This window comes from Diabrotica virgifera, chromosome 4 (genome assembly GCF_917563875.1).
Source record: "Diabrotica virgifera virgifera chromosome 4, PGI_DIABVI_V3a".
In the NCBI taxonomy this organism is placed as follows: Eukaryota; Metazoa; Arthropoda; class Insecta; order Coleoptera; family Chrysomelidae; genus Diabrotica; species Diabrotica virgifera.
The window spans coordinates 17,385,143-17,409,016 of record NC_065446.1 but is presented as its reverse complement, the minus strand read 5'-3'; the positions used below and the strand labels follow the sequence as shown (position 1 = coordinate 17,409,016).

General features: G+C 31.7%; 1 protein-coding gene across 2 annotated transcripts in view; it reads left to right on the top strand.

The window, feature by feature from the left end:
- Window positions 1-23,874, top strand: part of LOC114335819 (sodium channel protein 60E-like) — a 384,114-nt gene that overhangs the window by 291,985 nt on the left and 68,255 nt on the right. For both annotated transcript variants that reach the window (XM_050649033.1, XM_050649032.1), the window contains exons 17-19: window positions 2,017-2,138; window positions 10,223-10,385; window positions 16,731-17,013. In XM_050649033.1, the coding sequence (XP_050504990.1) occupies window positions 2,017-2,138; window positions 10,223-10,385; window positions 16,731-17,013 (568 nt within the window). The remainder of the gene's footprint in view (window positions 1-2,016; window positions 2,139-10,222; window positions 10,386-16,730; window positions 17,014-23,874) is intronic.

Below are 23,874 nucleotides of genomic sequence, written 5' to 3'. Positions count from 1 at the left end.
AGGATCTTAATGTTGATGCTGTGGACCCCCATGTAGTGCCGCAGAGTTTCTGTATTATATTGTTGCGTGTTTTCAATTTTGCTGCTGTTTTCGTCAGGTGTTCTCTGAATGTGAGCGTTCTGTCTAGAGTAACCCCAAGGTATTTCGGGTATTTATTGTGTTTTAACAGCTTGTTATTAAAATACACTCGCAATTCTCTGTTTGCCAACTTGTTGTTTAGATGAAAAGCTGATACTTCAGTTTTTGTAGTACTTGGCTGTAGTCTCCATTTCTTAAGGTATTCGCTGAGGATGGATAAGTCATTCGTGAGAGTGATTTCTGTAGTTTCTAAAGATTGGTGGCTTGTTGCAAGGGTCCAGTCGTCAGCATATCCAAACTTCCGAGATTCGGTTTCAGGCATGTCAGCAATATAGAGGCTGAAAAGTAAAGGGGCAAGGACAGAACCCTGTGGAAGACCATTGTTAAGTTTCATCTGTCTGGAACACCCTGTGGAATATTCTAGCGTATATAAAATATTGAAATTAAAACTCAACTGTAACCTTAAGCTATCTTAACAATTTTCTTTTTGATTCATTCGCTTATGATGGATAATAAAAAAGTTAGGTACTTTAACAACTAGCAACGTTTTCCATCAATACAGGGTGTTTCTAAATAAGTGCGACAAACTTTAAGGGGTAATTCTGCATAAAAAAATGACCGTTTACTTTATAAACATGTGTCCGCAAAAGCTTCGTTTTCGAGATACGGGATGTTGATTTTTTTCTTACAAACTGACGATTTATTTATTGCTCTAAAACCGGTTGAGATATGCAAATGAAATTTAGTGGGGTTTAAGAGGTAGTTATTGCGCATTTTTTGACGTACAACTAAGAATTTTATATTCACCATTGGCATGCATACGGCTCATATTACCCGTATGCACGCCAATGGTGAATACAAAATTCTTAATTGTATGCCAAAAAATGTTCAATAACTACCTCTTAAAACCTACCAAATTTCATTTGCATATCTTAACCGGTTTTAGAGCAATAAATAAATCGTCAGTTTGTACGAAAAAATTCAACATCCCGTATCTCGGAAACGAAGCATTTGCGGACATAGGTTTATGAAGCATTTGCGGACATAGTTTTATAAAGCAAACGGCCTTTATTTTTCATGGAGAATTACCTCTTAAAGTTTGTCGCACTGATTTAGAAACACCCTGTACTGATGAATAACATTGCTAGTTGTTAAAGTACCTAACTTTTTTATTATCCAACATAAGCGAATGAATCAAAAAGAAAAATGTTAAGATAGCTTAAGGTTACAGTTGAGTTTTAATTTCAATATTTTATATACGCTAGAATATTCCACAGGGTGTTCCAAACTTTGAGGAAAAAACACACTATCATTGTTACACCCGGTATACAATGACACTTATCTGTTTAGCAACAATATTATTACATCGACACTCTTGAAGAATAAAGCTATAATATATTAAAAAAATCACTAAAATTGGACAACAGGTTTAGGAAATATGAGACATTAAAAATGTCCCATTTTTAAGGTGGTGCGTTAATTTTGGCGCTTAGTGTATAATTATTTCTCAAAATAATTCATATTTTTCATTTAATTTTAAAATTTTTAATTTCAAATATCTCATTTAAAAGAAACTTTTTGGTTATTCTAAGGGACTTTCGGCCATCGGTAATAACGTATTCTTTCATTCTGCGTTTAAAGTTTTCAAAAATACTTATCAGCTTTCTCAGGATTCGAAAAAAATTAATGCATTTAAAACACATTGGCGCGAAATTTTGCTACTACGCTCTCAATATCAAATGGACTCCAACGTATACTTGTATATGTATTATCTACTACTGGTATTTCAGGACTTAATAATGTTGGTTATGCTATACAATATTATAAGGTAAAAAATTAACAAATTTTCAATAATATATTCAAATTTCAAATGTGTCTTTAAACCAGTTTTAAATGTCACTCCCTTCCACACCATCTAATTCAAATTAATGCTTACAGCTGAGAAAGCTTCAAACCCAGCCCAGCAAACGATCGTCGGATTCCCGAGAGACAAGCGAAGTTATCAAGAAGCGATGAATAGACCCATTTCCATAATAAGCTACGATCCACCGGAATATCAGGTGAATAATGTATATTAGATCTAGGTATACACAAGATCCTACAGGTGATTCTAAGAATTTAAAATCAATAAATGTCCAAAAATTTTGGATATTCATAAATAAATAGATAGACCGGGCAGTATCGTCACCCCCGCTAGCGCAATTATTCCGATTCGATTTTTTTGCACAAACTTACTCAAAAAGAGGTCCTTATAACATATCCACAGGGTGCCCGGCGGTGCCGTGGTCGACAAATTTTTTAAACAAATTCACAAAAATAATTTTTTTATTTCCCACAATTTTTTTTAGATAATTTGGGTCATTCTGAGCAAAAAAGGTCTCTTGTCATGTTTCTCTAAAATTGACTGTTGTCGAGTTATACGCGATTAAAAATTTGAAAAATGCTAAAATGGCCATTTTCAAGGCTTCAAAACTCGATTAAAAATGATTATTATGAAATTCAAAAAGTGACAAAATCAAGATTCAAATACCTTCTTCAACGTCCTGAAGAGATTTTTGTCACTATTTTATTACAAAGCTGTTATTTTTAGTTATTAACAATTAGCGGTATAGTCCAACTGTATCGTCGCCCCCGTTAGCGGAACTATTTCGATTCGATTTTTTTGCACAAACTTACTCAAAAAGAGGTCCTTATAACATATCCACAGGGTGCCGGGCGGTGCCGTGGTCTAAAAATTGTTTAAACAATTTTTCGACCACCGGCCGGCACTTTGTGGATATGTTATAAGGACCTATTTTTGAGTAAGTTTGTGCAAAAAAATCTAATCGAAATAGTTCCGCTAACGGGGGCGACGATACAGTTGGACTATACCGCTAATTGTTAATAACTAAAAATAACAGCTTTGTAATAAAATAATGACAGAAATCTCTTCAGGACGCTGAAGAAGGTATTTCAATCTTGATTTTGTCACTTTTTGAATTTCATAATAATCATTTCTAATCGAGTTATGAAGCCTTGAAATGGCCATTTTCGCATTTTTCAAATTTTTAATCGAATATAACTCGACAACAATCAATTTTAGAGAAAAATTACAAGAGACCTTCAGAAGAGAGGACCTCAGAATGACTCAAGTTATCTAAAAAAATTGTTGGAAATAAAAAAATGATTTTCGTGAATTTGTTTAAAAAAATTGTTTAAAAATTTTTTCGACCACGGCACCGCAAGGCACCTTGTGGATATGTTATGCAGACCCCTTTTTGAGTAAGTTTATGCAAAAAAAGCTGATCGAAATTGTTCCGCTAACGGGGGAGACGATACAGTTAGACTATAGCGCTAATTGTTAATAACTAAAAATAACAGCTTTGTAACGAATTAATGACAAAAATCTCTTCAGAATCCTGAAGAAGGTATTTGAATCTTGATTTTGTCACTTTTTGAATTTCATAATAATCATTTTTTATCGAGTTATGAAGCCTTGAAAATGGCGATTTTCGCATTTTTCAAATTTTTAATCGCGTATAACTCGACAACAGTCAATTTTAGAGAAAAATGAAAAGAGACCTTTTTTGCTCAGAATGACCCAAATTATCAAAAAAAAAAATTGGAAATAAGAAAATTATTTTTGTGAATTTGTTTAAAATTTTTTTCGACCACGGCACCGCCCGGCACCCTGTGGATATGTTATAAGGACCTATTTTTGAGTAAGTTTGTGCAAAAAAATCGAATCGAAATAGTTCCGCTAACGGGGGCGACGATACAGTTGGACTATACCGCTAATTGTTAATAACTAAAAATAACAGCTTTGTAATAAAATAATGACAAAAATCTCTTCAGGACGCTGAAGAAGGTATTTCAATCTTGATTTTGTCACTTTTTGAATTTCATAATAATCATTTCTAATCGAGTTATGAAGCCTTGAAATGGCCATTTTCGCATTTTTCAAATTTTTAATCGAATATAACTCGACAACAATCAATTTTAGAGAAAAATTACAAGAGACCTTCAGAAGAGAGGACCTCAGAATGACTCAAGTTATCTAAAAAAATTGTTGGAAATAAAAAAATGATTTTCGTGAATTTGTTTAAAAAAATTGTTTAAAAATTTTTTCGACCACGGCACCGCAAGGCACCTTGTGGATATGTTATGCAGACCCCTTTTTGAGTAAGTTTATGCAAAAAAAGCTGATCGAAATTGTTCCGCTAACGGGGGAGACGATACAGTTAGACTATAGCGCTAATTGTTAATAACTAAAAATAACAGCTTTGTAATGAATTAATGACAAAAATCTCTTCAGAATCCTGAAGAAGGTATTTGAATCTTGATTTTGTCACTTTTTGAATTTCATAATAATCATTTTTTATCGAGTTATGAAGCCTTGAAAATGGCGATTTTCGCATTTTTCAAATTTTTAATCGCGTATAACTCGACAACAGTCAATTTTAGAGAAAAATGAAAAGAGACCTTTTTTGCTCAGAATGACCCAAATTATCAAAAAAAAAATTTGGAAATAAGAAAATTATTTTTGTGAATTTGTTTAAAAATTTTTTCGACCACGGCACCGCCCGGCACCCTGTGGATATGTTATAAGGACCTCTTTTTGAGTAAGTTTGTGCAAAAAAATCGAATCGGAATAATTGCGCTAGCGGGGGCGACGATACTAGAGAGATATTGCAAATTTAACACAGCCTACGTTGCGCTATTTACACCGCGCTATGTTGACAGAATTGACATTTCTCAGACGTTTCATAAATGCAGATATTGCTTAACATTTTGGTTGCGGTATTTTACGGCTCGATTAAGATTAGTTGTTGTTTATCTAATTTGTACTCAAAATCCAGAATTTAATTTAGATGGAAGAAAGGTTTGTATTTTCTTCCAAATATCGAGCAAGAGAAACAAATGATCCTTGAATCCTTGATCCTCTTCATGTTTTCCTGATCTAACGTAAAATTTTCTGGAGAAGTCAATGGATTTTGACATAAAACTTGTTTTAATAAACACAAATCGTCATCAGTAAATCTACTTTGCTACTGTCTGAGGTACCCATTTTAGCAAATTATTACGAATAAATTTGGTTTAAATGAAAGGTAAACAACAAACATAACCTGAAAACAAAATAGCGCAACGAATACCGCACAGCGTAACGACTCCCCTAATAACGGCAGGCCGTATTTCCAATAACGCAGCGTAAGCTAGATATCACATCTGCGCATGCTCTACTGTCAAAATAACGCGTGCTGTAATACAGCAAGTGCAAAAAGACTCAGCAATATCTCTCTAATGTCCGGTCTAAGATGAAAATTGCATTTTACTAAATTTATACATAATTTTATTATAATAATAAGAGTCAATAGTTTAAAATTTTTATTACAATTTCTTCTTCTTATTACCTACCCTATAGTGCGTTGGCGAATTATCTTAAGGTTAGACGTCTGTCTTTTGCGGCAGGCAAAACTTCGCCAGTGTTATTTCGCAGCCACGACATTTGTTTGCGACCTACTCCGCTCTTGCCCTTAATCTTGGATCATTAGTTGAGGTATTGCGTATTTTCCGCTCTCAGGATGTGGCTCAGTTATCCAACTTTTCGTCCCTTGATCATGTTGAGCAATTCTCTCTCAGTATTTTCTCTGCTTAAAATTAAGCACATTAAGACTTCTAGACCAGGGCGCATCGGTAAAAATATTAGTACACTTGGACGTTGAGAGGTGACTCAAATTTTTTTGTAGAAATTGCTTGAAAATAACTCAAATAATAATATTTGACTTATCCTCCCTCTCAAAAAGGTCCGGAACATTGTTTAAATAACCAAAATGTCAAAAAATGAAGGAAAAATTCGATTTTTTTCTTCGTTTTTAGATTATAACTTTAAACGTATTCATTTTCAAGAAAAGTTGTACTAACATAAAAGTTGCGAAATTAAATTTCCTATAATATGTAACTAGTTAAAAATTTAAATAATAGTCACCCTTGTTGCAAAATAGCAATAATTGCAAAAAAAAACATACAAAAACAAATATTCGCATTTTACGTTTTTCAACAATTTATGCTACACTTAGGACCTTCATATTTCACCCAGAAAAACTTTATGATACAGTAAAACCATACTGTAATAGTATATTAAGTATGGAGAACGGTAAGGGTTTTATACCGATCGAAGACAATTGTTTGGAGGAGCAGCGGAGCGACGACTCCAATTATTGTCTGAGATCGGTTACCCTTAACGTTCGACATGCTTATAACGTTTTTTGCACGATTGATACCATCATAAATTATAAAATTAAACATTTTCGTCATATTGACTAGTTTTATTTATTTTATCAAGATAGATACTTTGGTTGTTGTTAGGTAGTAACTAGGGTGCATAACAACAATGGAGAATTGAGTTTTTATTTAGTTGTCAATAATTTTAAGTACAATTTTGATTATTATAAATTAAAATATGAGCGAAAGTGAATTTGAAGAAATTGAACGGGCTTGGGAAGAAGGGTGTTCCGCAATTATTCCCGAAAAATCCAAAATCCGTTATCAAAATACCTACCAAAGTTTTAAAAAATGGTGCGAAGGCAAGAATTTAAGAATCGAAGAAAAGACTCTATTGGCATATTTCGTTCAAAGACATATGCAGTTGAAAGCTCTGGGAAGCCTCTGGGCAGAATATTCAATGATTACACCGTTTTTCTTTATGATGGCATTGATATTTCCAAGTTTTCAACTTTGATCGCGTATTTGAAGAGAAAAAATGTTGGCTATAGGCCTAAGAAAGCGAGCATTTTTACACGGGAGCAATTTGAAAAATTTCTGATGGAAGCACCGGATGAAGAATTTCTAGTTCACAAGGTAATATAATCTAGTTTAGGTAAAAGAAATACTCTAATGAAGATTTTTTCATAATTTGTAGGTCGCAATGATATTGGGAATATCTGGTGCCTGTAGAAGAGAAGAATTATATAATATTACTATGAATGACATCCAACAAACCGATGGTTTAATGATTGTAAAAGTACCCAATACAAAAACGAACATCCAGCGTACTTTTACAGTCTTTAATAAACCAAACGATAAAATTCCATATTTAGAAATTCTGCAAAAGTATATAAAACTTCGTCCATTGCAAGTAAAATCAAATCATTTGTTCTTAAGATACGCCAAAGGAAACTGTTGTGCTCAAGTAATAGGGAAAGGGACAATCGGGGGCTGGCCTTCTCAAATTGCCACATTCTTAAATTTGCTTAATCCCGAGAACTATACTGGCCATTCGTTCAGGAGGACATCAGCAACGCTTTTTGCTAATAAAGGTGTTGATGTCCTCGGTTAAAGCGTCATGGAGGTTGGCGTTCATCGACAGTGGCAGAAAGCTATGTAGAAGATTCTCTTCAAAATAAAATAGATTTTGCCGAAAAAATATTGTGCAATACTAGTAATACTACTAATGTATGCGATTCTGCAGGAGTTTCTGTTAGAAGTGAAACCACAGCCCAAACAAGTGGGATTTCATTAAATAATTTAACAAATTGTACCATAAGTTTCAATATTAATAAATAATTCGTTAGTTTTCTTTATTCTTTCAAAAAATAAATTAACATTAAGAGATTTTTTAACTCGACGGTAAGTGAATTACTTACCATCGAGTTGGAGTACTTACCGTCGAGTTGGATTACTTACCGTCGAGTTGCTAGTAAATGTCACCTACTGACGTAAAATCTGTCACGGTAAACAGTCAAAAATGATCAATCGTGCAAAAATTTTATTAAGATCGGTTTAATAGATTTTGCAAAATGAATTTTGCAATCCAGCTTTCGCAAAAAAAATTCATTTTTTCAAAATGTTACAGGACTGAAAATAAAGCAGATAGCAAGTTGAAATTTTTTTGCGTATAGAAGTGTACCGTACCTTTCATTTGCAGTTTGCAAAATTAAAATCGATTACCTACCACGGCGTAAGAAATTTTTTTAAATAAACATTAATTATTGGTGCTACGCGCAGGACAGCGGATATTTTGCTCTGATTGGACATTCCAATGACCTTTGATAATGATTGATACATTTTAATTTTTATTAAATATACATTTCGATATAAATAAATAAATTTGTTTATTGCAAAATAAAAACACATACTCTATCCTTTGAAATAACACTTTTTTTAGCAAGAATTTTCTTCGTTCATATATTTTAACTTAGAAAATAAAAGTTTATTATTTTTAAACAGATGCCATTGTTTAAACAATATTTCACAAACAATAATAAAATTAGTTTCATTTTTGTGGAATTAAAATATTAAAATACAACAAAATATAGAGTAAGAAAATAATATATTAGATAAAGGTTGGAAGAAACTTTGGTGGAAATCAACTTGTGTGAATCGAACACCGCTGTCCTGCGCGTAGCACCAAAAATTAATGTTTATTTATAAAGTTTCCTGACGCCGTGATAATTAATCCATTTTAATTTTGCAAAGTGTAAATGAAAGGTATTCTCCTTTTCATGAACATTTTTCAGTGCGTCACAAATTATAGAAAAAAAGGTAAGTCCGTGATAATACATATTTATGACATTTATTCTAACGTGACATTTTAGTTAAATCTGACAGTTGTCAAATTTTATTTTCAATTTGGAATAAAACCAAATCAATTGTGTCTATTGCATTTATAAAATGGTATTTTCTTTCATTTGTATAGTCTTATAAATTGTACAGATTATATTGATAATATTATTATTTTATTTAATAAATAATTCTTTTTTGATTATGGCGCCATCTATCGACAACTAGAATAATCACCGAACTAGAATAATTATCGAAGTATTCCCAGACGTGCCTTTTTTTCTGTCACATACAATTTAATGCGTTAGAGAGAAATCGAAAAACTGTGACGCACTGAAAGATGATCATGAGAAAAAGAATACAGTACACTTCTATAAGCAAAAAAAATTCAACTTGCTATCTGCTTTATTTTCAGTCCTGCAACATTTTAAAAAAATGAATTGTTTTTGCGAAAGCTGAATTGGAAAATTTATTTTGCACAATCTATTAAACCGATCTTAATAAAATTTACAGTGTTGTCTTACTATATCATAAAATTTTTCTGGGTAAGATATGGAGGTCCTAAGTGTAGCATAAATGGTTGAAAAACGTAAAATGCGAATACTTGTTTTTGTATGTTTTTTTTTCGCAATTATTGCTATTTTGCAACAAGGGTGACTATTTTTTTAAATTATAACCAATTCTATATTGTATAAAATTTAATTACGCAACTTTTATATCAGTAAAACTTTTTTTGAAATGAATAGTTTTAAAGTTATAAATAATCAAAAAACCAATAAATAAATCGAATTTTTCTTCATATTTTGACATTTTGATTATTTAAACAATGTTCCTGACCTTTTTGGGAGGGAGGATAACTCAAATATTATTATTTGAGCTATTTTTAAGCAATTTCTGCAAAAAAATTTGAGTCACCTCTCAACGCCGATCTCAAAACAGATGCGCCCTGGACTATTCCTCTTTTCTCACCCTAGCTGTCCATGGTATGCGGAACATTCTTCGCAATGTCCACATTTCAAATGCCTCCAACTTATTAGTGAAAGATATTTTCAACGTCCATGTTTTCATGCTATATAACAATATGCGGTTGCAAAATATATGCAAAGATGGCGGTTACAAAGTAGCGGTTTAAAAATAAACGCTGGTCTTGCTTGTTCGATACGGCATTTTATTTTTTGTTGAGGATCCCATTGGTCATTCACCAACAAGTTCGTTGATTTGTTCAGCATCACCCGTGCTTTTTGATTCCAATAGAGATTCTGGATGACTCTTATATCTTTCTCTTCAATATAAGCATTGCGTAGCATTTTTATCATTGCATCGTGTTTTACCGGTGTCAAACGCTTATTCATAATCGAGGAATGTGATGATTATATCCTTTCGTTGGTCCATGCAGTTTTGTACAAGTGTCTTCAAGCAGAATGCTGCTTCGCTTTACGCTCTTTCATCACTTTTTCGGCTCAAAGGCCTCTGCGTGACACTTAAAGATCATAAGTGGTTAAGAGGAATATCGGTCGCGATAATCTAGACTTCTTAATATAAGTTCTTTTATTTAATTATATTATGGCAAAATATAGTAGATATTAACAATAACAATTGTTTTAAGGAAAAGGATCCAGACGGCGACAGGAGCAACAGAACTTCAAAGCTATATACCAGTGTAACATCAGAAGAAGGCAGCACACCAGGAAGCACAAAAAAGAGAAGGCGAGATCCTAAGCTTTTGCAAAATATGTCTTCAGGATTGGGAACAACAAATAGTAGTAAAGGTGAGATTTTTATGTAGCTAAAAGGCTTGTTATGGGTCGCTGATATTAATGCTATTATTACAAAATAAGCTTTTGATTTTGATAAAGCCCTGTCAGGCTACCTGTATTCTCGATCTTACTTCTTGTTTATATTCAAGTTGATTGTTGAACAAGCAGCAAAGATATTTTTATTGGTTTCGTATTCAAGCTATTGGTAGTTCACATATACAGGGTGAGGCAAATAAAGGGCCTATTAGAAATATCTCGAGAACTAAAGGCAACAGAATAATGAAAATTTGAATTAGGGGGTTTTGAAGAGTCATCTGTTTAATGAAAATATTTTCATCTATTTGCTACTTCCGGTTATACCGGAAGTTGCTTATAACTTCGTTTTTTTTTTTAATGGGACATGACCCTGTATATTTTTACATTTTTGGATTCTCTTCGATGTCTTCTTTCTTAAAATATAAGGTTTTGTAATGTTATACAGGGTATTTTAAAAGATAATTACGTTTTTTTATTAATTTCATAGCAATATTTACACCCTGTAGAATATTAGTAGTTTGACATCTAAAACTTTACTTACGTTCGAATGATTTTTAATATAGTCTACTATTGTTAAGAATCATTAGTATAGCTAAATTTTTAATTTAAGTATACAGGGTTGGTCGAAACTCGGAATTCTCTCGCATTCCCTATACCTAACTGCTTTAATTTGTGCTTAATTGTTAATCACACCAACAATCTTAACTACGTAAATATTTTGATAGGTAAACCATTATTGGTAATTTTAAGGATCAGTCTGGATTAATATGTATTTATTTCTGAAAAATTATTTGTGATTGAATATTTTCACGGCCAACCTAATAAAATTTTACGTATTTTTTGTTGCAATTAATGTTTAGCTTGAATCACCAATACCTCACAAATTAAAGCAGCTAGGTATAGGGAATACTTATAAAATAAAAAGTACTATGAAATATGATTTCATTACAATACTCAAATACAGGGTGTTCCATTTAAGAAAACTCAGAAAATATTCATTCCGAGTTTCGACCAACCCTGTATACTAAAATTTCAAAATTAGCTATACTAATGATTCTTAACAATAATAGACTATATTAGAAATCACTTGAACGTAAGCAAAGTTTTAATATCAAACTATTACAACTCTACAGGGTGTGAATGTTGCTACGAAATTAATAAAAAAACGTAAATATCTCTTAAAATACCCTGTATAATATTACAAAACCTCATATTTTAAGAAAGAAGATATTGAGGAGAATCGAAAAATGTAAAAATATACAGAGTGTCCCATTTAAAAAAACAAAGTTATAAAAAAAGATAAAAATATTTTCATTTAATACATCATCCTTCAAAACCTCTTTATTCCGAATTTCATGATTCTGTTGCCTTTAGTTCTCGAGATATTTCTAATAGGCCAGTTATCTGCCTCACCCTATATATATTGGAGGGGTAAATTTTTGTTTTTGATATTTTCATAACTTTAATTTTCGCAGTATTGATCTTCATCCCAATTTTTTCACAACTACTCTCAGTAAACCTATTTAACAGTATCTGGAGACTATGGTCCGAATCAGTCATCACCAAGTTTATTACAAGCAGTTGTTAGATACCTTGATCAAAGTGTGTCACAAAAAAAGGCTTTTATTTTTCTAATTTCCCTGGTCTTTAAGAATAAATTATGTATTTCTGTCGACGTCTTACACAAGACAAAATCAGTTATAATTAAGTTTTTCTTGAGTTTTTGAAACAATTCAATATAGATTGTTTTATGAATAGGAAGATTTTAGTCCTCTCTAGATATAAATTGGTTACAAACAATCTGCTTCGAACTAAAACGCAATTTAAATACATCTGGTTTGTATTTTCCAGAAAATGTCTACAGTTTTCCTTATTAAAGTTTCTGGCGCCCAATTTAACGTGTAAAATAAATTTAACTTTGTTGGGGTAAAATGTAATTTCCACAGAAAATAATTGTTTTGTTTAATCAGTCGAAATAAAGTTTTGTTTACTTTCTGCTAGTTTCAATCTAATTGATATTCGATTTTTGTTACTTTGATCAGGATTAGGTCGATATTCAATAGGTAGGTAAAAATTTTAAACGAGATTGATTTCACATGAGCCTATGTTGCTAAAAAATTTGCACATTTAGTAATACAAAAGTATTATGTTTAAAAATTATGTGAAACGCGTTGTATGGTAGGGCCCAAGCGGGAATTTTGCGCGTTACTCGAGCACGTGAGAAAATACTTGTATCCTGTAAATGTACCCCTACCATATATGGACTCTTCAACTCATGGTCAATATCCAAACGATGGTCTTCTTTTTCTTCTTTTCTATAGGCAGGACTGCCTGTTTTTCTTCAACGGTGCCTTTCATTCTGCCCCTAGGTTGTCATTCCATCTTTTCCTTGGGCGTCCTATACTTCTCCTGCCTAACGGTTACTTGTCCCTGGCTATTCTTACTATCCTTGATCCTATTCTTACTATCATCCTGCTTATGTGCTCATTCCACTCTTCTTTTCTGTTCTTTACCCAGGTATTTATATTGTCTACCCCACATATGCGTCTGATTTCCTCACTTCTTACCCTATCCTGTAGTCCTTTTCCAGCAATCCTTCTTAAGATCTTCATTTCGTTGGTTTCCAGATGTCTTCGTGTTTTGCTCGTGTAAGTCATAACTGGGCTAATAACTGACTTATATATTCGGGCCTTTGTTTCCAATCTTAGGTGTTTGTTTTTCCAAATTGTGTCGTTTAGGCATTTAGCCATTCTACTGGCTTTAATTATTAGGTCTTTTACCTCTTCTTCGATATTGTTGTCGGCTGATAGATTAATTCCCAGATATTTGAAAGTCATTACTTGTTGTATAATTTCATTGTCTAACTCCAACTTGCACCTTATTGGTGCTTTGGCAATTACTCAGCGTTTTGTTTTTTGGGTTGACATTTTCATATTCATTTCTTTTGCGTTAATGTTGAACTCGTGCAATAATCTTTGTAGGTCGTCTTCGAACTCTGCTACTAATACGGTGTCATCAGCGTAACAGAATATTTTTATCTCTCTATTGCCCAATTTGTACCCTCTTTTTTTCTTCACTTGTTTTATTATTGCATTCAATATTATGTTGAAACAGTAGAGGGCTTAGTGAATCTCCTTGCCTGATTCCTGTGTTTGTTTCTATGGGTTCTGTTATTATTCCATTGACTTTCATTTCTATTTTATTTTTTAAATATATGTTTTCTATCAGTTTTATGATATCCAGTGGTAAATTTTTGTCACATAGTAGGTGTATCACATCTTTTAATTGTATTCTATCAAATGCTTTTTCTAGATCTATGAAACAGAAAAAGGCTGGTTTGTATGATATTCTAATGATATCTCCGCTATCTGCCTTATTACAAAAACTGCATCGTTACATGATCTTCCACTTTTAAATCCTTGTTGTTCATCCGATATATTTATGCACGCCATTATTTTCTCCATAAGTATTTTTGTTGTGAGTTTCAGTATAGTGCTCAGTAAATTTATCCCTCTATATTTACAGGGGTCTGCCCTATCACCTTTCTTGAATAACGCTATCATTTGAGTGGTTCTCCATTCTTCTGGAATTCTTCCTGTATTTATTATTTTACTTATAAGGATATTCAGTTCTTTGTGAAGTCTATCTCCTCCGTATTTTAAAAGTTCATTAGCTATTCTATCTTTCCCAGGAGCTTTTCGATTTTTCATCTTTTTTAAGGCGTTCTTTATATCTTCCTCTTTAATTTCTGTTTGCTCATCCGATTCTAATCCTGGTGTTCCCAGTTCTTCGTGATTATCTGCTTGATAGAAGGTTTTTTAGGTAAGTTGTCCATGTATTTGTATCAATATGTTTTACTTCTATCAATTCCTTCATCTCTGCTCTTTGACCTCTTATCATTTTCCACATTTCCTTTTGCATCCCATAAAATTCGTGCTCCATCTCTTTTGAAAATACTTCCCAATGTTCTGTTTTCTTCCTTCTTACTATTGAGTTTAATTCATTGGGTTTAATGCAAACGATGGTGAGTAACTAAATTTTAAAAAGGAACCCCGCGATATTTCGCGAGATGAACATCAGATCGAGAACTGAAAAATAGTGTTCAATATTTTTCAAAAATCTGTCGAATAACACCAAACACGACCCCCCACATAGATGGGGTGAGAGAGTTATTAAAAATCTTAAATTGGAACCCCCATTTTTATTGCAGATATGGATTGCTTACGTAAAAATAAGTAACTTTTATTCGAGACATTTTTTCTAATTATGGATAGATGGCGCTATATTCTAAAAAAACGATTTTTGGAAATAAAAAATTAAATTAAAAAATGGAAAATCGCCACTAAAATGAAAAACTTAACGTAGGTAACCATGACGCTTTAGTAACTGCAAATTTAGCATCCACTGCTCCCCTACTAATACGAACTAAAGTGGAATGTGATATGATCTCTAAAAACGAGACGAATAATCCGAGAAGCTTTTGTTGAGAATGTTAATTTTGAGATCCCAAAAAAGACGTCCTTGCTGTCCCGAGATCCAAGTTGATTTTGAAGTCGGTTATCTCGAAGATGGATTGAGATATCGAAATACTGTTTTCAAATTTGGATTCAGGAGCCCAAACTACATAAGAATACATTGGTGGATCGACTCCAAGTATTGCAGGGGCGGCGACGCATAAATGAACGAACAAACGGATGTGAATTTATAAACAAATAAAGTGTCGTTGACAGACGAACTTACGTACATAAGTCCCAACAACTAAATCATATAGAACTGGAAATTATGACTCTTTATAATAAATTTGCAAATTTAGGAAAAAACATCATTATATCATGGATAAAGGGACACGCGGGCAGTAGGGGTAACGAAATAGTAGACAGGCTAGCCAAATCTGCCCTAGAAATAGGCGAAGAACCTCCCTTGAACTTATTACCCATTTCGGATATTGATATTATTAGTAAACGACATCAAAAAGAAAACTGGCAAAGGTATTATTGAAACACGAGAACTGGTAACACGAGAGTAATTACAAACAAATGCAGCCTGAAATTCCCATAAAAAGATGGTTTCATTCTGTATCAAATCGCCATTTCATAAGAGCTATAAATAGATTGACATGTAATCACGCTCTTACTCCCCTTCATATCTTCAGTTTGGGTCTCACAGAGTCACCCAACTGTGAGTGTGGAAAAGAAGGCGATCTACTACATATTCTCCTCGAATGATCCCATCAATCAGTAAATATAAACAAATTTTATGATAATTTTAATATTTTAAAAATTCCCTTCCCGTCTACCTGAACAATTTGATTTTTTCTGAAGATATTAATACGAAGATATTAATAGAATAATTAATTAATTCAAAAACAATTTACGAACATATCAAAAAATGTAAATATAAAAGCAATATAATTAACCCTGCATTTAAGTAATTTTGTTAAAACAAAACAGGCATGTTTGTTAAAACAAAACAAACATGTTTGTTTTGTTATTTTTTAACCCTGTAGATTTAAGTAATTATTGTATATTATAATTAAAAAAAATAACAAGAAAAAAAAAGAAAAAAAGAAAAAAAAAACAAAAAAAGGGAAAAAACCAAAAAAAGAAAGAGAAAAAATAAAGGAAAAAAAAACTAAGAATATGTAAACCTCCGAGATGTCGAATCGGGTTTATGTCTTAGCGTAGTAAAAAAAAGCAAATTAAAAATATAATAAAAAAAATATACAAAAAAAATAAATATATACAAAAAAATATTTACATCCAAAACAGTGTATTTTTTTTAGATACTAGTATGTTAGTTTGTTATGTACATTTTTAGAGTTACAAATACAGAAAAGATTCCTCTGATTGAAAAAAAAAATTGTTTGTTTTTAAAATAAAATGTCTGGCTAATTGGCTCAGCCAAGGCCATCAAATTCACACAAAAAAAAAACAAAATTCTAGTTGAAAATCGACCTGTTTCAAAATTTTTCCTTAAAGTCGGCGGCTTACGAAATAACGAATTTATTCCTTTCATTTGCACCATACTGTATGTTTTCTATGATATTTTAATGATCAAAATTACTTTGTCCTTCTTCTTGGCACTATTTCTTCCGTATAATTTAGTCAGTTAATCTTCCGCAGTTAATGGTATCTCTCTATAATTTTTACAGTTCCGTTTATCTTAAAACTTTGCATATCTATACTCTTTTTCTATTCTAACAAAATAGTGCATTATTATAGGCCAAGGGCCTCTTTTACTAAGGTGCTCAATGCCTCTAAAAGGTGGAAGACGGCCCTGGCCACAGAACATTTCAATTAAATGATTTTTTTTTCTTTTCAGAAGAAACCAGTCTCATAAATCCATGTAGCAACAACCAATGCACTTCGGTCGACTCAGAAAGCGAAGCCAATCGAACTCCTAAACAAAAATCCTCGGATAATCCATTAGATGGTGGCGATAAGCCCTGGCAAACTTTAGTGTCCTACGTAGACGATTTAACTGTGGGTGGTAGGAGGAACTCCAAAGGAGAATATGTCGATGGTATGGGCAATTTTCCGGGGTTTGGGAAAAAGAAACCGCCAAGAGTGCCCCCAGATTGTTTCCCAACTAATTTTTACGAAAAGTAAGTTATTTTGAAGTTAAGTTCTATAAAAATCGGTTTCATTTTGTCATGTTGCTAATAAGTTAAGAATATTTAAAACACACAATAATTTTTATAGATCGTACTTTTTCTTAAATTATTTATTTATATTTTGATAGCTTATGAAAACACAACTTTGCAATTACAGTTGATAATCCGACAGGTATGGGACCAAAGGGTTGTCGGATTACCAAAATTGTCCGGATTACCGAAAGTGATTATATATTTGGCATTGTTTTGCTAGCAGTTGCCTACAGTATTCTTATATTTTATGAGTAAAATGCTACCCAGTTTAATATGCAAATGAAACATCCATTTCGGCTAACTAAAACATGTTTATTAAAATACTCTGGGCTAATTAGCAAAATTCATGGAAAAGTTATTTACCAGCAATTTTATTGCTGGAATCGAATTATAAGATCCTATATATTAATAATATAGGTATGCAAAGTCCGCAGATAGTGTGCTACTTTTTTTATAAACAAAATGGCGCCGACAAATCGTATTTTTTTCAATTATTGCTCTATAACTCCGAAGATTTTAACTTTACAACCAAAACACCTTAACCCGGCACCTGCCACGTGGCTTTGCAAGGCGTCAATTGCCACGTGGGGTACTCACAGCACCCCTTAAAAAATTTCTGTGATCTACTTGTTTAAAAATAAAATAATGTGTTGAGTAACACAAGAATGTAAAAAACATGTTTTATTAACTTATTAGCGACTAATATGTTATAAAAGTTAAAAAATAAAATGAAAAAGGTGTTATAAGCAAATTAGCAATTACCAAGCCATAATAAATGAAGTCAAGTAAAATATCTAAATAAATTAAGATTTAGAGAGTATAGAGTCTATATTAATAATTTAAATAAGTTATTTCAATAAAAAATGTAAATTTAACCTTTTTATCAAAAGTACAAAAAAAATTTAAAACTTAAAGTGCCAGACGATAACACTCCAATTCGATTTTAAAGCTATAAGTTCACAATGACACTAAATAACCACTTCAAACACTAACACATCTATCCTATATACTATTATAGAAAGCTACTATGACGCACAGCTCCGTTCCCAAAATTGAAATACCAAATATTTGATAAAAATGTGTTATGGGGTGCTGGGAGCACCCCACGTGGCAGGTGCCGGGTTAATAAAAATTCACCGCAATTAAATTCTGCATAGAGATATGTTTTTCACGATTTGCTCCGACGAAAATTTTCCTCGGAAAATGCGGGTTTTCCTAACAAAAGCTCTAATTTTCAAATAAAGTTTTAGGTAAATAATTATTAATCAATAATTAAATAACTTAGTGACATTAAAGCTTTCTTGGTATAGATTGTAATTCCAGAAGCCGGTGAAAATTAAACGAATATTTTAGCAACAATTCAATTGTTAATTAACAAATTACGATCGCAATAATAACCAAAATAATCATGATACATTGATCAAACTTATAAAGATTATAAAGATGAGATGCTTATTTAATATTTTATCGACAAAATATAAATTTTTCTTTTTTTTGCATAATCTTTAAATTTTGAAAAAAAAATAGTTATAATACGCTGGACTAATTAGTAAAGTACAAAGAAAGGTTATTTACCAGCAATTTTATTGCTGGAATCGAATTATAAGATCCTATATATTATTAATATAGGTATACAAAGTCCGCATATAGTGTGCTACTTTTTTTATAAACAAAATGGCGCCGACAAATCGTATTTTTTTCAATTATTGCTCTATAACTCCGAAGATTTTAACTTTACACCAAAAACACTCAAATAAAAATTCACCCCAATTTAATTCTGCATAGAGGCATGTTTTTTCCGATTTGCTCCGACGAAAATTTTCCTCGGAAAATGTGGGTTTTCCCTACAAAATCTCGAATTTTCAAATACATTTTTTGGGCCAGTAATTATTTATCAATAATTATATAGCTTGGTGAAATACAAGCTTTCTTGTTATAGATTATAAATTCAGAAGCCGGTGAAAATCAAACGAATATTTTAGCAACAATTCAATTGTTAATTAACAATTTACAGTCGCAATAACAACCAAAATAATCATGAGACATTGATCAAACTTAGAAAGATTATAAAGGTGTGATGCCTATTTAATATTTTCTCGACAAAATATAAATTTTTCATTTTTTTGCATAATCTTTAAATGTTAAAAAAAATTGTTATAAACAAATTAACATTTCTCAGAAATTGTTTATTATATTCTAATTAAAAAAAAAATACTTAAAATGCGTATTTCATAGGTTTTGAAAATGAATGCTTTAAAAAAATTTTCCAACCATTTGCAAAAATGTTATGAAACAGCAAAGTAAATATACCAAATCTCCGTTGTTATAATTTGTTTTAATTGTTTCAAAGCTTAAAAGTGAGTCTATGGTACAACCTAATTACTCACAAAGAATGTCAAAAATTAGTGCAATGGTTATATTTTAATCAAAGATTAAAAATACTTTTTTTTTGTAATTTTTAGCGCAAACGTAGGCCTGATACAGAGTCGGAGCTAAAATGTTCACTCGAAGCGACTGACACGCAGCATGCATTATTTATTAAAAGTGTACATCATGCGGCCGGTCGTCGCTCCGAGTGAAAATTTTAGCTACAGTACTGTGTTACTCTACTTTCGCGCGTGTATATTACAAAAAAAATATATTTATAATCTTTAATTAAAATATAACCATTAAACTCATAATCGATATTTTATTGTAAATAATTAGCTTGTACTTTAAACTCACTTCTAAGCTGTGAAAGAATTAAAAAAAATTATAAACACAGTAGTAATCGTATGTTTATTTTGCTGTTTCATAACTTTTTTACAAATGGTTGCAAAAAAGTTTTAAAGCATTCATTTTAAAGATATTTAAAATGCGCATTTTAGTTATTTTTTAAAATTATAATATAATAAAAACTTTCTGAGAAACGTTAATTTGTTTATAACTATTTTTTTTAAACATTTAAAGATTATGCAAAAAAATAAAAAATTCATATTTTGTCGACAAAATATTAAATAGGTATCTCATCTTTATAAGATTTTAAAGCTTGATCAGTGTATCATAATTATTTTGGTTATTATTGCGACCGTAATTTATTAATTAACAATTGAATTGTTGCTAAAATATTCGTTTAATTTTCATCAGCTTCTGGAACTATAATCTAAACCAAAAAGGCTTTTAAGTCACCAAATTATTTAATTATTGGTAGATAATTACTTATCTAAAACTTTATTTGAATATTAAAGCAGATCGGGAAAAACGCGTCTCTATGCAGAATTTAATCACGGTGGATTTTTATTTGGGTGTTTTTGTTGTAAAGTTAAAATTTTCGGAGTTATAGAGCAATAATTGAAAAAAACACGATTTTCGTGCGCCATTTTGTTTATAAAAAAAGTAGCAGACTATTTGAGGACTTTGCATACCTATATTATTAATATATAGGATCTTATAATTCGATTCCAGCAATAAAATTGCTGGTAAATAACTTTTCCCAAAAATGGCCTATTCTGCGATAATCAGCCCAGACTAAAAGAAATATGGAAACTAATACATTTAATTCATGTCGCGACAGGTTTCAGTACAAGCAGACACGGCGGCGATCTTGACGGGAGATGCGTCGGACTAGGGACTACCGAGCGTGTCGGATTGCTAAACGTCGGAGTATCAAGTGTGTACTATACCTATATAAATTCCAAAAAACAATAGTAAGAGCAAGGACAATTATTCCGAAAGTCTTTATCACCTTCTTCTATGTTTTTTTACATATGGATGTTACCAGGGCCCCCGCTACCATATGTGCAAAGTGTGCTATGCACACGGGCGCCATCCTTGAGGGGCGCCAAAACCCAAGGTCAAAAATTGAAAAAACATTTGCAAAAAAAATTTATTTTAAAACATAAGTTGAGAAATTAAATAGGATCAGGTATAAATACACACGAAACATTTAAATAAGTCACAGCGGTCATTTAAAACGTTGTTTTGTTCTTGAAGAATGACTGACAGATCAGGATAATAAGGATATAGAGTCAAATCATTATTTGTTTAATGAAATTAAAGCGTTAAAAGTTATTTTCATTACTATGACAACAATTTAATCTCCACCCTTTCAAACGTAAGCCGTAAGCATTTCACTAAGAATTCTTTTGACATTGCCCATATCTGTAGCTTTTGGCCAGCGATCTTTTTCTGGAAGTTAAAAATCATTAAAAATCATTTAAGGGCAATGCTTCAAGAAAGATTGCCTGGGCTAGCAAAATTATCAATTGAACAAGAACTTTTTGATAATATAAATTTTATTGATTTAATTAATGAATTTGAAACAGCAAAGTCTCGGAAAATATCGCTATTACAATATGCTATTTTTTATTTTTCTATTGTACCCATACCCAGTAAATGAACGGCGATATTGTGTAGTTCTCCTGGTCACCACAGAATTGCATGAAAATTTGGATTTAAGTTCTATTTCACTTCACTTAAACTGAAGGGGAGTGAAAGATACCCCTTCTCGGGGGTGAAAAAATATAGGTCTAAAATAAGTCCGGAAATGGATAAACTGGCTTATTCTAAGCAACTTTTGTTCTATAGAGTTTTGCAACTAAATCAATACTTTTCGAGTTATTTGCGAGTGAAAATATTTATTTTTCTATAAATAAACCACGTTTTCAGACTGATTTTCCCTAATATGTAACTCAAAAACTAATTATTTTATCGAAAAAAATATTGTTATCAAAAATGTAGCATATAAAAAAACAAAAAATTGTAAATTCATGAAGTCTATAGACCTAGTAAAAGCAAAATTGAAGCTCATGAAAAATACATTCTTATTCGTCAAATTCCAAATCTAATATTTCAAAGTGACATAACCAAAAAATGAAGCACATTACGGGGAAAACTCATTAAAATTTATTATGACTTCTAAAGTTCAGTTTTTTTGCCCTATTTCAAGAACCTTCCTGAAATACCTACCTACCTTCAAAAAAATAAATAAATAAACATGAACCAAAATGCCTTAAGGGGCGCCAAATTATTTTTTGCACACAGGCGCCAGTAGACCTTACAGGGGCCCTGGATGTTACTTACGTTTCAAATATGCATCTGCAGGTTTAAATAGGTTCTAGTCCAATTAGCCCAATAAATGACCGTTTTGGAGTGTAATTTCCAGGGGCAACTCCGAATTGGATGAAAGTTTGGATTTAGGTTCTACTTACCCTCTACTTCAAAGTTGAATTTGTGCCGTTGGTTGCTTTTACTTGGGGGGTGACATTTACCCCTTCTCGGGGGGTGAAAAACGCGTGTTTAAAATAAGGCCGGAAATGGATAAACTGACTTATTTTAAGCACCTTTCGTTCTATAAAGTTTTTTACGTAAGTCAATACTTTTTGAGTTATTCGCGATTTAAAATGTTGATTTTTCGACAAAAAAACTACGTTTGCAGACCGTTTTTCCCAAATAACTCAAAAAGTAAATATTTTATCGAAAAAAATATTTTTAGCAAAAGCGTAGCCTATAAAAAAGCGAAAAAAATGGTGTACCAGTAGTAAAAAAGTCTACAAATTGAGTAGAAGCAAAGTTGTAGCTCATGAAACATACGTTCTTATTCGTCTAATTCCAAATCGAATAATTCAACGCGAAATCACCGAAGAAAGAAGCATTTTTCGGGAAAACCTTATTAACATTTTTAGAGTATCGAAAAAAGCTTAATATTTGTAATAAAATATTTGTTAATATTTGTATTTGTAATAATTTACAAACAAATATTGAGACCTGTATGGACTTATGGATGCCCACTATGGGGGTGTACTAGACCAAGTAATATAACAGTAATACAAAGATTCCAGAACAAAATACTAAGAAATATTGTAGATGCTCCTTGGTATGTTACAAACAGTGATCTCCATAAGGACCTAGGAATGGAAACTGTGGAAATAATCATCAAGAAGATGGCAGGAAGTCACGAGCAACGACTTCACATGCACGAGAATATTGAGGCAATCCAGCTCCTCGATACTACTGGGCAAGTTAGAAGACTGAAGAGGACAAAACCTTATGAACTAGTTTAAGTGATAGGTGATAGTGAAAAGCAGAGCATAGTGCTTGTGCGCGTTAGTGTGTATGCTAGAATAGTGCACTATCTTGTTAGGTTAGATAAGAGACGCTATTGGGCAAGCTCTTAATTTTAAGGAACAGTAATAATTTAGGTTAGATTAAAATTGCTCATTGGTCAAGTATGACCAGATTGTAATTGTAATAATCATCATCGTAGTGATGATTATGGGAAAAAAAAAATTTGTTTTTTACAAAAGTTCACAGCATCAAAAATAAACGAGTTACACGAAAAAAAAGTTGGCCCTTTTTTTGGTAAAAAAAATCGTGAAAACCTCCCTCTATTTAGCACCCCAAATGAAATTAATCGTTTGGCTTTACCATATATTTTAACTGTATGTGTATTGTTTATATGATCTGTAAGTTTTATTGGTTTGAAGTGATTATTTTTGAAAACATTTGGTTTTATAGCAAAAAAAAATTTCTAAAAATTTTTGAAAAATTTCATTTTTTCAAAATAACTTAAAAAGTATTAGTGATAAGAAAAATCTTAAAGAGTAAAGAAATGTAGGTTTTGCTATTATAAATATGCTAGTTTCATTTTGTTTCTCCGTAAGACAAAAATTTGTTAAGATATGGCTGTTCAAAATTTGCATACACTCGTGATTAGTGACCCATTCAAGCTTTCTCAATTATAACCCTTTCAAAAATAAACACTTTAAACCGGTGAAACTGACAGATCATATAAAAAATAAATAGGTAAGTAAATTGTTTGTAAAGCGGCAGCGATTAATT